Source organism: Aquila chrysaetos, chromosome 3, assembly GCF_900496995.4.
Source record: "Aquila chrysaetos chrysaetos chromosome 3, bAquChr1.4, whole genome shotgun sequence".
Lineage (NCBI taxonomy): Eukaryota > Metazoa > Chordata > Aves > Accipitriformes > Accipitridae > Aquila > Aquila chrysaetos.
In genome coordinates this window covers 60,650,503-60,667,379 of record NC_044006.1, presented here as the reverse complement: position 1 = coordinate 60,667,379, position 16,877 = coordinate 60,650,503, and the positions used below count along the sequence as shown (strand labels likewise).

Sequence of the window (16,877 nt, the reverse complement as noted above, 5' to 3'; positions counted from 1 at the left end):
TCCATTTTCTTTAGTAAATGAGCTAACAGCTCTTAAACTTCTCCCCATCTGGAATCACAGAAGATTTGTGAACCTCACTGTGTTCTCAGATTAGTGAAGATCTGCTAGCTGGCTAAGTTAAAGCTCTGCAAAATGTCTGCCCACCATTGCTGTGTTTGTAAGGGATATGCATAAATAACCGAGTACTGTCAAATGGAATAAGTGAATGTGAGACCAAAGGACAAATTTGTGCATTTAATTATGAAAAAATCCCCAGACCCTGTGTGGTCTGATGAGGATTAAATAAACTCTCCAGTTTAGTCTAGGATTTTGGAAGTTGTACATGTCAAAGTAGTAGATAGTGTTTGGTGCCTAGATACGTACATTTGTAAACGTTAATGACTGCCTTAGCTCTACTATAATTTACAGTTCTGAGATCCAGTGAAGTTCAACTCATGTACTTCTTGGATGCTAGTGAACCCTGAGCTGTCTACATGTAAGTCTAAGCACAACAATGGTTTTAATCTTAACATGTACTTTTCTGATTAGCAAAGAGGTTCCATGAATATGATAAGAAATAGAATAAATTATTTTTATTGCCATGCCTGCGAATCACACGATTGACAGAGAAGACAAACTCTGCAGTGTACTGAATTTACTAGGGCTATTTAGGCTCCAAGGGATGACAGAAGATGGTCTGAAGTCCTTGTGTTTTATGCCTGTGCCTGCATGTCGTTCAGCATATTTAATCCAAAGTAACATTTTGATCATTCAAACTACAGTCTCTGCTGAAGGACTAACATGGAAGTCAATAAAGAGATAAAACCAATCTTAAGGCTCTAAGTGCTTAGTGGAGAGAGATGTACATCCCTGGCTTTTGTGGCCATGCCCACAAGTGGAGTAAGTCTACTGGTCACAGCAGAGCAGGAGTTGGGCTTCCCACTGCTCAAAGACATTGCTGCCCTCAGTCATGCTGAGATTTAACTAAATGGAAGAGAGCAGAGAGAGAGATCCACTCTATATAGTGCAAGGTATAGTGTTCTACTTGGCAAATATGATATACCAGAAAGCTGGGACATGGCTAAATGGCAATCTGTTTCTTCTTCTGTTAATGGATTTCATAAACTATGCAAGATTTGAAAGCAACAATGGATATATCAACTCCTGCCAGATACCTTCACATATGCTATACACAAAGTCAGTCAGCTAAAGGACCCCCGGTCAATCCAATATGTCAGTTCATGCATTCTATTATCAAGATTTATTTTTATTTTAAATGTTATAGTATTCTTTGCAAGTCAATTTCTCTAAAATTTTATGTTGAATTCATATTTGTTTTAAGCAAAAAAAGGGTTGTCCAAATATAATGCAAAATATAGATACACAAAATATGTAATGCAAAATATTGAGCCTCATAATGATACGGAACACCTGAATAAAGCAACATCCTTCATCTTTCAAACATAATGATATTGTGCTGGTGCACAACATACACTTTTTTTTTAGTGTCCAAAGACACACATAGTGAGGCAGAGAGGCAAACAAAATATTTTGCCTGAGATGCGCCTGGCACTTGAGTCACTTCAGAACCACGGACTATGCAGTTTGGGGTATAAGCAAACACACGAATGCTGGCTACAGCAGCGTGACCAGAAAATACAGGCTACATGAGATGGCGAGAACAGAAGTTCCACCTGCCTTCCTAAGCATGGCTTTTGGCTGCCACTGAAGTTAACAGAGTACAGTTCCCTGCCAAGCTCACACAGGACTGTAGTTTTCTATAGCAGATTTTACCCTATACTGAAATCAGACCATATAAATGGCTATACAGCCATTTGAAAACAGAACAGAAGAAAACATGCTTTGTTCCATTTCCAAAACATGAGCCAACAACTGCTCATAGTCAGGCAGTTCAGGTTATAGTATTATAGTTGGGCCCCATGTTTTATATAGGGCAGTAATGATAACCGTAAGACAGCAAGAATCACAGTGACTTGCCTCAGTTAGAATGCTAATGATCTTTCAGAGATATTCCCATAGAGACAACATACATGACTGAAATCTTTCCAGGCTACTTAAACATTTAATGGGATCCATTAGTTAAGATTAACAGTGTATTTTATGATCACATGCAGTGTTCCCAGATTCTAGTCAGGAGCTGAAGTTATACAGATGTATAATACACTTTACAAGGCCTTGATCTTGCCCATATCCGGTACAGACTGCAGCACCAGTGTGGAGCCCCACTGACCAGCCACCTCTCTACTGCCATCAATACCAGAACACAAAATGCTCTACAACTGTCCCATCCACCCTTGCTAAAGTACCCCCGCGCACAATCATCAAAAAAATTCCCCGATCTCAAAACAGTCTGTTTTGGGTCTCCCTACCCCAAATGTGCATTTATTACCATGATTTGACTCCAAGGAATAGTAAAAAGACCTCCCTCTTCTCACATGTACTGAGAAAAGGCAAACTAAAGCCTTGGAAAGGTGTTTGGAGGATTTTGAATTGTCTATGTGAGAAGTCACAATATTAACTGACAACACTGATTTTGACTTTGCCTGTCTTATGACAGTAAGTACTTGGCCAGCATGTCCTTCCTAATAAATAAAGCATATCTTAAGCACATAAACTAAATACATTCATGCAAGTTACAGCTAGTATCATGCAGTGTTGTATCTGTACAATGATAAAATATGTAACAGCAATATGATGAAGCTACTGGAAGAGTAAAGTTAAGAGAATAACCCAATCCTTTCTTCCCCTGCATCCTTCTCCTAACACCCACATTGTTATCATTCAAATCAGTAAAAGGCTAGGAAAGAAAGTGGCTCACTCTGTAAATATGTCTTTCTGAAATGATTATTCTCAGAATATCACACTCATCCCTTTTACTCATTGGAAGAAAAGCCAGTGTACAGATGGGCAAACAGCAAACTTCAAGACATGGACCATCAGTCCGTAAAATGTAGAGGGAGGATAAAGGATTTGTATTCAGATGCCAACAGAAAAGTACCTTAATAAATTATACAGATTTAAATTGACCTTTGGTGGGCTGTCTTTATATTCTTCAAGTTCTAACTTTAAAGTGAGAGCTCTACTGCTAGCTTAGTTATAGATCAGAGCTACACTGGGCTGTCTAGAAGAAGATATTATCTTGCTGAATCCATGGGATAGCTTTCTGAATAAAGACTATGTGCAACACTGATGATGACAGAAGAGGGCAATAAATGTGATTTCAACCGCTGTGACAGCATCAATACCTGCTGCAAAGGATCCTGCAGAGGCAGCTGGTTCCACCATCCCTTGATTTGTCCACCGTGAGGACAAGCCAGCTTTCTTCACTGCACATTTGTAATTATCATATAGTGTCTTGCCATACTGCAAAACAATCGAAACAATACAATAAGCATGGTGTTAAGCTTGAAATAGGCCAAGCATTCATTTTGCTCTCAGACAACTTTTCTGACCCCATTCCTTCCTACCCAGTTTTATTAAAAAGTACCTTTCTACAAGTGCTGTGCCTATTTCTGTATAGGGCCAGGTGGAAAGCATCTCTGCAATAGCACAATAAAACATGAATCCCTGTGACCAAACACAGTCCTACTGATACCATTCTCACATTTTATGGTCATTTCAGTATCTGCAAGCATCTTGAAACTTGGCTTTAAAACCAACTGTTCGCAATAATTATCTTTTTTCAAATCGGTTCCAGGTATTACATTTTCAGACTGGAGACTTTGGACACTGAATCCTGGGCTCTAGAGTAACAGCTCTGTCCGTGTAAGATACAAAATAATTTGATGTTCATCCCACACCTTTGTTGGATGCCATCCTGCAGCAGAACTGGCAGAAAAGAATATATAACTAACAGGAGCAGGTCTATATCGCCAGGTACAGCCAGTATACTGGCCTATGTATAAAACCTTCTCCCTTACTATTTTGTGCAAACCAAAATGGTCTGTGAATTCGGATCTTTTTAAAGAAGGTGAGGTAATTTGGGCAGAACTGTTTGAAAAATGTCACAGCTGGACTGACTAGAGCTTGCACATCTTTAACCACAGCATACTATTATTGTGCCAGATAACTGTGGAGTGAGTTTTAAGAGTACATGAGTTTTATAGCTACAGAATTCACCCTCATGTTAATGAGAAAAACACACTGATAAATAGGGTACACGAACATTCAGCAAATCCATCCTGGTCATGCCCTTCTGCTCTTTCTTTCTATGGTAAAATTATCATGAATGTCCATTCTTGTCACCATATTTCCAGTTGATGTGATGACAGCCAGTAACCTGAGGAAGACAGGATTTTATAGAAAACATATTTAACTAAATTTACTTTTAATCTCACCTTGGCAATTCTTATTCCTGTTACCCACTGATGCAGGGTTGCTTGATCATCGCAGCATAAGTACTTGATGTATTGTGACTCTTTTTGAATCTGGGGGTGCTGAAAGATATTGATTCATAAAGTAAGACAAACACAGAAATCAAGTCACTATACAAAAGTATGAAGGCACTGCCCTCGACCTCGGTGAGAATGCTGCCTATAGGCATCATGTTAATTTGATGATGATGTGGAAAAAAAACCAAGCAGCAAAAACAGAGTATAAGAAAATATAAAAAAGATGGTGATTATGAACTATACATGAGTTGCCACTGGCAGCATTTGCTTGAAATAATGTTAGTGCATTGTAATATGAATTCAAGAAATCTAATAGTGATCTAGAGTTCAATGAAGTCTACAAATGCCATGGTTCAAGGCCTAATACTCAATGTATAAACACTGGAAGGAGGAAGTCTGTTTCTCATTGTGGTTTGTCATCCGTAAGGCATCCAGACTGAATGCTGAACATAATTAGTTTTCAAAGAGTATGTTAAATTTGTTTAAGCATAAACTCTCAGCTGAAACAGATTTTTTCCTTCTAAATGACTGCCTTTCTTTGGGCCTAGTTCTAGCTTTCTTCCTATACATTTTTATTCTGCTTCACTCTTGCTGTTGTTCGCCAACAGTTTTGTAATACTGCCATATGTTCTAGACAGAGGATCATTCAAAACACAACGCCATCAGAAGTAATCTATTTCATCTGTTTGCATCAGAAACCTTTACAATTTTTAAACCTTTTTTTCTTTTGGACACAATTTAGGATCTCTTCCCCTTACTGATCAATGTAGTAGTGCTATGTGGTGACGTACCATTGCAACTCAAAGATCATCAAAATGCCAGGCTGCCTACTTGCCTGAGACTGAACATCCTCTCCAAGACTCCCCAGGAACTGGGTTCCCCTGCTACAGCAGAGAAGACTGTAAGTCTTTAGTAGCTTGGATGAAACAATATACTGCCATCTCTTGGTATGCAAAGAAAAGAATGAAACTAAAGGAAAAGGCTTCATTATCCCTCATTTATGCGTTCATTTCTATTTACATTCTTATAAATTATACATGCACAGTTAGCGAAATCTTGCGAATGCACAAAAGAGCAGCCAAATATGGTCCAAGGATCCACTATTGTCAAACCACTCTTTTCAGCCTGGACAGCTGAAAATTCAAAACATACCTCCACCTAGCAGCAAGGACCCTTGTTTTATACATGTTGTTAATCCCCCAAAGCAGAGCAGTGCTGGACATGGGGAACTCAGCAGGATCCCTCGCAGTGCAGAGCGCTGTCAGCAGCCCACCACCCCCGGGCTGACATAGGCGTCAGATGTCTCCCCGTAGATGCCTGCTGGTGAACGGGGCACCCCTGGTGTGGAGGTCAAACCCTGGCCACAGCTGGGTGATCCAGGGGTTCAAAAGCAGAGCTGAATAGAGAGGTCTTGCTCCTCAGCCATGTGCCCCTGCTCCCCCCTCAGTGCTGCAGACACCAGGCTTCCCTTGCTTGTGCTGACCCAACTGTTAATGAGGCCACACTATGATTCGAAAAAAAAAAGGAACTGGTCTGGGTTAAATACAACCCGTTTCATCATGCTGTAGTTTTGGTTTATATTTTTTTAAAACCCAGCAGTACACAGCATGGCCTCACATACAGCATGGGGATAAGGGGCACTGTGGCTTGGGGAGAACAGGTAGCAAGGGATGGATGAGAAGATGGGACCGTGCAAGCCAGTATTGCTGCCAAAGCCCTGTATGATCAAATTACGGAGCAAGAATGAACACATCAGGGAGATAACTGTGAGTAAGAAAAAAACAAAAGGGTATTACTCTTGAGGGATCTCACAGTGACAGATGTGTCCCAAGGCAGTGCTGTGGGAACTGCATTACAGCTTCCTGAGTGTTTGAACTCAGCTACTCACACAGGCCACGCTGTTCACCATTTTTCTGCAAACACATAGCTGGCCATCTGCCCTAGACAATGAATATGCAAAGTCCACTTCAGCCCTCTGGAAGGGCCCACGGCTACCTTATTCTAATACCTTGTGTCAATGTACAGGCCTGTATCTTGCTGCTATACACCTATGCCACATATCAAACAAAGGCAGTAACCAGGGCCCCTAAACGAACAGCCTTCTCCAGCTCCCCAGCGTCTGCCTGTCCATGTCTCCAGCAGCCTCAGACAGCCTAAACGCTGCTCAGAGTGGGCTCTGCTACTACAATATGTGGCCAGGACACAATGCCTGACAATCCTTATTTCCTTCCACCACTTCTCCATTATGTGACCAAACACAGTGAAAACCGTTAGAGAATTCAGTCTGAACGGTATCTTTAAAAGGGAACTGTAAGCAGGCACTTCTCTGTGTGGCAGAGTACATCCCATAAACCTGGGTTATGTTATCACCAGCAGAGCCAAAAGAACCAGGAGGTGCAAAAAAAGACACTGCAACCCTGGGTAAATTCAATTCTTCAAGCACTTTTCAACCAGCAACTAGCAATTTTGCTCCAGTGTGTAAGGTCCTACTGAACCCAGCAGATGGCACCCAAAGCTTTCAAAAATGAAAAAAGCAAGGATTCCCCCCCCCCCTTTCACAACAACGAAGTCCAGTGAGTCTACATATCTTCCCTCACCTTCAAACACCACATCTACCAACAGTTTTTTATTACAAAAAGAAAAAAAGAATTCTATAATTTAACAGATAATTCATGCAAACATGTGAAAGAAAGTGCACACTGCATAAACAAGGCAGAGGAGGGCATAGCATAGAGCAAGCTAGGTAATGGTGCTGCACATAGACATAGCCCTGTCACGGAGATCTGCTGCTGGGGAGCTCAGAGGGGCTGCTGCAGACCTCTCCTCTGGGGCACCTTACAGAAATACCAGTGTCACAAGAACACCCGTACTGTGTCAGATCAAAAGTCCCTGAACCCTGTATCTGGACCTTGACAGTGGCCACAAATGGATACTGAGGGAAGAGAAAGAACAAGACAAGCATATGTGATACTTCCTTCTCTGTACTCTCCCTGTCTGCAACTATTTTCAGGTCAGGGGATTTTCTGAGCCAGATGGTGTTTTGCCATATTTAGGTTCTTCAATGGATTTCTCCTCCAGGTACTTCTTCAGCATTTTATTGAGCCCAGAGAGAGTTTTGGCATCCATATCTTTCAGCAACAATTTTCCCAAGTCTGCTACACACTCCATGAAGAACCACCTCCTTTTGCTCTGAACCTGACTGCTACTAGCTTTGTGTAACACTCTTGTTTTGGAAGACACTGAATGGCTGACCCCTATCCACACCTCTCCATGCCACTCCCGAGCCTAGAGATCTGCATCATATTCCTAGCAAGCTGGTTCTTTTCCAGCCTACAGGCATCTATGCTCTGAAGTCATTCTTTAAGTCAAAGTCATTCCTTACCTTTGCTTATCCTTGTTGCTCCTCCTTGATCCTTTTCCAAGTTTATTATATCCTCTTTGAGATATGACAACCAGAACAGGTGCACAGGTGAAGGAAAACCATGGACTCGTGCCATGGTATGGCAACATTTGCTGTTTTATCAACTATGCCTTTCCTAATCATTCCTAATGCTTGATTTACATATCCAACCACCACTGAGCACTGAAACAAAGCTTTCATCAAGTTATATACCATATCAGCATCTTGTTCCTGAATAGTACAGGTCAACTCAAAGTTAGTAATTTCACAGGTGAAGTTCTGATCGCTTTTGTCCCTATGCACATTGCTGTGTGTATACCTAGATTGTATGTTATTTAACATTTTATTGTCCAGAACCTCAGCCTCACAACGGCCTTCCAGAATTCTTCAGTCTGCCCTTTCCTCGATCTGAATAATGTAGCGTCATCAGCAAGCTTCCTCACCTCACTGCTTACCCTGTCTATGAATATTTTGAGACTGTGGGCTTCTCACCACCCTGAGAAGTTGAGAGGGAACTCTCAGTGAACAAGGCTAGAGTGTCCCTTGCCGGACAACTTGGGAATTATTTAGTGCCTACCCTCTACCCTACCTTTTACTAGCTATTGTCTCCACTGTGCAATCCATCTTAACTACTGACACTCACCAGTGGGGCCTATTCCAAATTACCCTAATCAGTTCCTTGATTAAATTACTCCAATCAGCAACCATGATTAAATGCAGAGTCACAAGTATATTCTGTCAATTAGGGATGAAACTAGCAACCTGCTGAACACCCAGCTCTCATAAGGAAGGTTAAACACCTCAAAGCCATGCAGGCAGTCTGTATCTTCGCTTTGTAACAGCCAAGAACAGTCTTGCCTCTCACTTTCCAAGCAGCAGCAGCACTGGCTCTTTTTTTATGTGTAACTTTACCAATGACACATAAAACATAACTTTGTACTGGATCCATAGCCCACTGAGGTTGACTGGAATTATTCCCATTACTTTTCCTGGGCTTTGGGTCAGGTCTAAGGAGGACTGTTCCATGCTGCCAGTGCAGAGGCTGCCTACTGCAGCTGTGTGCAAGCCCAGACCACGGGACCGAACACCAGCAGCACCAAGATTAATACTGAAGGTTTATACCTGTAAAAAATTATCAGAAAGTGGCTCAGATGGAGGCATTTGGCTTCCTGTGGTTTTCAGATGCATGAAGCATGCTACTTTGGAGAGGAAGGTATAATGGTTCAGCCAAGAACTGTCACACCCCACCCCAGCAGCTTGCTCACTTGGGAAGAACTCTACCATAGTGAAATTACTTTGGCAGTACAAATGGCAGAAGTGTCTGCTAGCGACACTGACCTTTACAAGCTCAACTCTACACTAAAAACTTCAGGTCACATGCAAAATCTATTAGCTAGTATATAAAAATGCTGACTCAGGATAATTCAGAGAAGAATCTGGACAGCTGAAAGTCCCTGGAAATCGTGACTTGGTGTGAAGATCCGTGTGAACCAATTTCCTCCTTTCACAGCTCCTGCATCTCAGGATAGTTGTTTAGTACAGCACACCGACGTAAGGAGCTGTAGTCACTTACTACGCAAGTGTGGTTTTGCTAAACTAGATTCATAATCCCTGTAATTCCTCATAATCTCTGTGAGACTAACAGAGGTCATAATAAAATCAATCATGACAGTCATGTTAGAAATACCGTATTTTTAGGCAAAGTAACACTAACCTCAGTATGCCACAGTTTACACGTCTCACGCGTAGAGACAGATAAATTATTTTGTGATGTGGTGCATACTGTGTCCTGAAAAGGTCATTAAAATCATCTGACAGCAAAGTGAAAATGTCTCTTCTGGAAAGGTTTATCACCTTTGCCTCTGAAACATGCAGCACCAAAATGAATTATGAAAGACAACTGTTTAAAAAGCAACCACCCCAGAAGTCATAGTTTGAATGAAAAGTGGTAATATTCAAGTAGAAAGGGGCTCCAGAATTTTTCTCACAGAAAAAAAATGGAATAGTGCTTCAAAATAACACGGTGTATTAAAATGCAACATAATTTGACTACAGTGAACTTTCTTCTCTGTTATTGTCAAAAGTCTTAATAATGATGAATAAGTCACATTATTGGGCCTGATTTTTGGAAGTGTTGGACACCTGTCCAGTTACTTATTAAGGCCTGAGCACCTCAAATGTCAGGATGCAAAGGATGTGCCATGTTCCACCCGGAAAAGCACTGAAAAGGTTTGGAGCAGAATCTAGTGTTCTCCTCTGATCCACTGTCTCCTCTACAAGTACCAACTGTCTAGAGATAAAGAAAGCAGAAGCACTTGAATATAAAGAGCTTATTTTCTGGAGAGGTTTAAAAAATATTTGTGCACAGATTACATTTTCAGATATAAAGTAAACTCTTTGCCTAAGGAAAGAAAGATAGAACACATTGAAAACCTGAAGAAATGGGAACTGAACGATGTGGTTTCTATGGCTTGTGCCAAAACAAATTACTAAAGGCCACATGTGCATGAAATTAGAGATTATCCCAATAAAATGTTCTTTTGCTTTGCCTTCTTCCAACACTGAAGATAAAAAGTAAACTGAAGTTATTCAAGCATCTCATTGGATTCCTTGCCCCAAAATATATGGATCATTGCTCAGTCTCTGAGGCAGAAACAATAGCCAGAAGCATGAAGAGTGACTGACTTTGGATCAAAAGCTTTGGCTTTAGGCCAAATTTTCACAAAATGGTCAATGTTTTTGGATACCTTATCTTCTACTGATGAACTTGTGCTATGTTGAGCTAGCTTCTCAGAAAAGCCGAGACTCTTCTGGCTCCCACAACTGCAAGTAGAATTAATATTCAGCACCTTCCAAAAATCACACTGAACTGGTTCAAATTTGCCGTCTACTATTAAATGTGGTCAAATTCTGATGCTATGCACTGCTTGCATTAAGATGACCAGGCTTAACTGATCTTCTGAAGACATGTGTGAACTGTATAGATAAACCAGTAACTGTCCTATTGTAAGGAAATTATTCTTTTGACCTACATTTCTCTAATGATGGAGGCAAAATTTTTAGGTCATTAAAAATATATGTAATAGCCATTGTAACGAAAGAGGACTGCTTTATGCAGCAAATAATGTTTTCCAAAGCTATTATATTCCATTTCTCACTGTCCATTCTCTGTCCTTATTCTCCCCATTGTTTATGCATTAATCTTGCAAAACTGTATGCGTGTACTACGACTGCAATCCCACATATCTGAAAGTGTTCTGTAATAAGAGTATTTCTGCTTTTCCTTTTTCAGTTTAACTAGCAATGAATTTTACTCCGAAATCTTTATCTGAAGCATTCATGCCAATATAAAAATTTCAAATCACATAAAGAAATAGAAAATCTCCTGTTTTGTATCCTCATTTCCTGCACTAGCCATTTGTTCTACATCTTTTTCCTACCATTTTCTATCTCAAACACTGCTAATTCTCACCTTCTACCTTCTTAACTGTCATTGTGTTGAATGCATTATGTACATGACTCAGTCTGCGACAGAGCGTACTGGGTGTGAGGGAGGAGGGAATCAGGAGCAGAGCAACTGAAGACCAAATTACCTGATGGAATGACATCACTGTTGCAAACAGAAGCTATTCTTCTTGAAAATTTACTTCCAAAATTCTTTGGATCATTAGAAATTTTATTAAAAAAACATAAGTTTCCAAATGACACCAGGAAAACTTAGCTTGTTTAGACTGCTCAGGAGAATGTACCCAGCTGTGGAAATAGAGGATGATTTGCCTTTGTCTCAGTTTATCCCCAGGAAACCAATTTTTTTCATCCTAGATTAATTCAGCATTATGCACCATTACCTCCAGATTACTCAAGCACAACCAGCACCAATAAACTATAATTAAATCCACTCTTTGTCACAGGCACATCAGACTGACTAAACCAGCAAATTTGCATATAGATTACCTTGCTATTTGTCTGCTTTGAAAGATTTTTCAGCACGGTGTGACAAAACCAGCTCCTGGACTAGCGTGCACATGCGTGTGTGCACACATACACACAGAGACACTTTTAATGCACAAGATAAACGTTACATTCACAATTTCTGCGCAGTGCAATGGATGCTGTCACTAGCATAATGAACAGATCCCTTCCTTCATGGTGGAATCTCTTGGTTTTGAGGGCTTTCAACTTCAGAATATGAAATAAATCATAAAAGGTCTCATCCATTTCCACAGCATTTCCCATGTAACATAGTAGATGGTGACAGAAAAGATCTACAGGGAATCTATGCATAAAAATTCGCATTTGTAAAGGCAAAGGCAACTGTGAGGAACCAAACCACTCTAACTTGTGCACTTGCAGTGTGCAGTGTGTGAAAGTTCTTTTTCTGTGAAGGAGAGATATTTTTGTTCCCTCGCCGTTTCTCTCCCAGGAGTGGCCAGCAGTCTCTGCAGGGTGGCGGGGAGAGCCATGCTGCTACCCTCTCCCACCTCCTCTGCCTGGAACAGGGGGACAGATCTGACCTTGACAGATGCAGGTTTGAGCAAGGGTCTTCTTTCACACTTGGCTGCCCTTTCCGTTCCTCTTTTCTGCATATGGAGGTCTTTATTAAGAAAAGACTCACTTTATCTGATGTCAAAGTGAAAGGTGGGATCTTTAAATTTTTGTAAGCATTGCATTTAGGCTGAGTAGAAAATAGGAAGAATCTGCATGTTTACAGGAGTAGATGCCCCCAAAGTATTTATTTTATTCGGAGGCTCTATTTTTAATAAGCTGAGGGTTCTTTATGTTGTTTTTTGGTTTTTAAATGTGGGACTTCCCTCAAGGGAGGAAGGCTTGTTTAGCAGTGGTATAGAACAATTCAGTTTAAGAAAGTTATAGCTCAGCACAAACCAAGTAGCTACTGGGAAATAAAACAGTTCTTCAAGCTTTATAGTTGCCGCAAAACCTAAGGATTCCTGAAAGCCAACTCCATTGCAGCCTCTGTGCCAGGGTGCGCTCTCATCCTCAGGACACAGCCTCATCAGTTCTGGTTTGCTGCACATGGACAGTTAAAGGTGACCCTGCTCTCTGACACCAACCAGCCAGCTGTGCTCTTTTTCGGTTGGTCCCAGCTGGGCTTTCTGCTGCCTGAGAGGAGCTGATATGAGGAAGCAACTGCTTTGTTAAGTTACTGCAGTCATCTCCTGAATCATCCTGAAAGGAAACTCCTGAATAAGCTTAGCAAAGTGTGCTCTCTTTTGCTGGCAGACACTGTGATGTGCTTTGGAATTGTTTCTGGCACACCACCCTTTTCCCCATTATCTCCTCAGTGTCTTGATGGCTGACAAATAAGCAAAACACACCCCATTTTTGTTCTGAGCTACAGTATATACAATGGGGTGCTGATGTAACGGGAAGAAATTACAGGCAAGGAGCACTCGCAACACATCATGCTTCTCTAGTTGTAAGAGGAACATCCCACAGGATGGATCTGCAGAAGAAGATTTATATTTGAGCTAGTTTAAAATAGCTAGTCTAGGTTCAGCTCCAACATCACAGGCTGCAAAACCTACCTCGTAACAAAGCAACCCGCCCATGATGTGCATGATCTTATTGTTGCTACACTAACACCAGTACCCAAGCCAGCATCAGCTAAGTAACCCAGATGTGACCACTGAAGCTGAAATTAAATGGCTAGATTAAAAAAAAGAAACAGGACAGAGGGAGCTGCTGGCTCCCGGTGATTGGATGCATGTTAGCTGGGACAGGCACTAGGACCAAAGGCTCACTGCCTCTGCAAGCCCCTCACTTGACTGTAGTCTAAGAGAAGAAACTGGAGAAAAAGTCCACATCCCATTTAGAGATCAAGGTGAAGCAACATTCCAAGAAATGTCATGAAGACTTTGAGGCAAAACCCCATATAGTTCAGGGCAGTGTCAGACAAGGTGAGAAATCTCATTGTTCTAGCTAAAACCAAGTCACCAGTGTTGTTATTAACATTAGTTATACGGTTCCTCTTTCCTGTAAGTTCTTGGGGATGCCTGGCACATAGATGCAAAAATGGCAGGAATGGTCTGCTCGTTCTTATAATATCTCTTAAGGGCTCTTCCCTCCATAAAGACCATAAAGATGACCAAGGTTGGGGGGAGGCAAAAAGAAATGTTTTATCTTTTCTCCCTGCTAGTATGAGACAGGACCTTTGAAGGCAGGTACAAATGTTACTGGTTTTAGCCTAGTTATTTGTTTAGAAGGCTCATCATTCAAATGGGGACTAGAGGAAAAGAAGGGATGCTTCCTTCAAGCATGAGGCCATATTCAACTCCAAATCAGCCTATCTCACTGGCCATTTGCTGCCGTTTGAATGAACAAAGGGCATTTCCCCTGTTCTTGAAGTAAGGATGTCAATTAGCTTAACCAGAGATAAATATGGTATTTTTTCAACTCAATGCTCAAAGCTGGGAAATTATGTCTGGTTCTGAATTCAGCAGGATTTTCCACCTAGCACAGAAGCAAGATACTGCTGAAGCTGCCAAGTCCTTGCATTTCTCCTGCACTATAAAGTACAAGCTGGCCTCCTGCCTCTGAGCTGGGCAGTTTCTTTTGTTATATTTGAAACGCTGCAGAGCAAGTAACTTGGTTTATGACTGCTCACTCTTTTGACACAGCAGTTCCTAAGGAGGTCCTCAGAAAGCAACAATTCTTGAAAAAAATGTAGCGGTATGCTATTATGCAAAAACTTTCCAAGTGATGTTACAGCTTGCTGGAGCTAATAAAGGCTTCAGACTAACCTATTTTCCAAAATGTGAAAACCTCCTTTGATTTACAGCCATCCTCAGTGAACAGCTAGCATGGGCTATGGCTGCTACTCTTCCAATTACTTTCCACCATTTGCTTTAAAGACAGATAATCTTCTCCTGCAGACAACACAAACAAGTAACTGGAAGAGAACCTCTGCAGAGCTCACTGTCCCGAGGCACGGACAGGGGAATGGGAGTGCTGTGAAGACACAGCAGTGCAGCCTTGGCTGTGGAGAAATTTCCATCTGCCTTGGACTGAACTGGGCATCCAAATTCCTTCAAAATTACTAGGATACCAGTACAATAAAGACAAATGTTTACCTGTTAAATCTATTGCCTTTTGCTCACTGCACCTGTCTGCAAAAGTATTATTGTTTCATCATGAGGACTTTAATCTCAAAATATGTCAGGATGAGAAATATCTCAAGGATGATGGTTTATTTTCCTTTGACATCTCAGGACAAGTGTCTCCCAGCAAGAGAGATATTTTCTTCCATATAAAAACAGACAGGAATAAAACGTGACCAAGTGTAATAAATGGCTCTGTGTTCCTGTCCACACACTTTTGTCTCACCAAGCATCCAGTCAGAGAGACAAACATTTAACTTTGCTCTTTCCCTCAGCCTGCAGTTCTCAAGATGTATTACATTCTCAGCTCCAACCTCCAAAGGTAAGAGGATACGACAGAACTCATCTCAGCTGCATGCCTTCAAAAAAAGTATATAGAGAATTCAAATGAATGTACAGAAATTATAATAAATATGAAACTCTCCATTGCATCACCCTCAGAATGTCACCCTAAGTGGGAGGTTTCCACTTTTGAAACAACAGAAAATTTGAAGATATCAATACTTGCCCATACTTCCTGACCAACTCCAGCCACTGCAAGAGACAGCTGTTAAAAAAAGCCAACTCTGAAACTTAGCCAGTCAAGAATCTATCAAATGCTGATTTGTGGGAATTAAAACGAAGAACAATCATTGTAACATAATCTATTCATCACTAAGTAGTGTTGCTTGCATATAATGATCTTATCAATATGATGTTTATTCTGGTATATTGCAAACACATTTTAGAAGCATCAGAGCAAACAGTTTTGCTAAGTAGGTTTCATACATTTATAAGCCTATTACACATAAAGCTTCCCCTAGTGAGCTTCTGTTCTTGTTCTTCCCATCACGTTGAGGGTACAGTGCTAACACCACACATCCAATAAAGCAAGTATTTTAGTCGAGTTGTGACTTTTTTTTGTGTAAGTTCTTATTTATAGCATACCTCTTTTCATAAAAGATGGCAGTAAGTCCAGAAAGTTTTCCTAATCACTGTGAACAGTTAAACGCATTGCTACATACACTTAAAAAATCTGAACAGAATGTGAATAACTGTTAGTAAATTAGTCAGATACTTCTTTGACCAGTCATCTCTTTAGAAAATCAATTTCCCCTTATATTTTAAATCAGGTCCCCTTTTCCTTTTTTTTTTTTCATTAGAAGTTGTATTTTTCAGAAATAATGGTTACCCATTAACTTCAGAAGGCTCACCCCTGTTTTACAAAAAAAGGATACAGTGGTTTTGCAGAGCATTTTGTGGAGAACTATAGTATTAAAACTGCTCATCTGTGTTAATTAGATACATCTGCTTCAGAAAATAAGTCTGGGTCCATAAACCACTTCTGCTTGGCCATGTGTACATTAGGCTAGCACACATTTTGAAAGTGAATAAAAAAGTGCTGTAAGTGTACAGCTACAGCCAGAAGTGTGGTACTATAAGTGACCTCTAATGTGAATGTTTCCCGTACTTTTTTCTGAGATGGCAAGATACTGTGTTTTCTAACATCTTGTTTGCACTGCAGGCCTTTAAATAGAGAAGGAGCAACAAGATTATCTTCTATCTTGTACACAGTAATCCCACTGTATTCTAAAATCTTTATTACTGACAGATAGAAAGCAAGGCCTAATTACTGCAACTTCAAAGCTTCATTTCTGCTATCTAAACTATGTGAAAAGCATGGGCTTCTTTTCCTTTCCTGAGAGGAATGTAGAATTCCCAGTCTATTTGCAGTGCTATTACCTGGAGAGGCAGCAATGAGATATTACTTACCTCAACAGCAAGCACTGATTTTCATGAGTGGATGAACAATGTCTTTTGCCCTCCTACCACAAATAGTTGTGCAATAGAATATACCATCTGTCTATTCCTGCAAGATTTTGCATCTCAGTTCAACAAACCACTCAACAGGTATGACTACACTGCAAATAAAAGTAGACATACTTTTTAGTATATAGTCTATAGTGCTCATAATGTCAACATTAGGGA

The 16,877-nt window shown here is 40.6% G+C and overlaps 1 protein-coding gene across 2 annotated transcripts in view; it reads right to left on the bottom strand.

Annotated features, from left to right (window-relative positions):
* Positions 1-16,877, bottom strand: part of LOC115339504 (amyloid beta precursor protein binding family B member 1 interacting protein) — a 72,336-nt gene that overhangs the window by 7,521 nt on the left and 47,938 nt on the right. For both annotated transcript variants that reach the window (XM_030009578.2, XM_030009576.2), the window contains exons 11-12: positions 4,338-4,436; positions 3,246-3,363 (exon numbers count right to left, since the gene is read on the bottom strand). In XM_030009578.2, the coding sequence (XP_029865438.1) occupies positions 3,246-3,363; positions 4,338-4,436 (217 nt within the window). The remainder of the gene's footprint in view (positions 1-3,245; positions 3,364-4,337; positions 4,437-16,877) is intronic.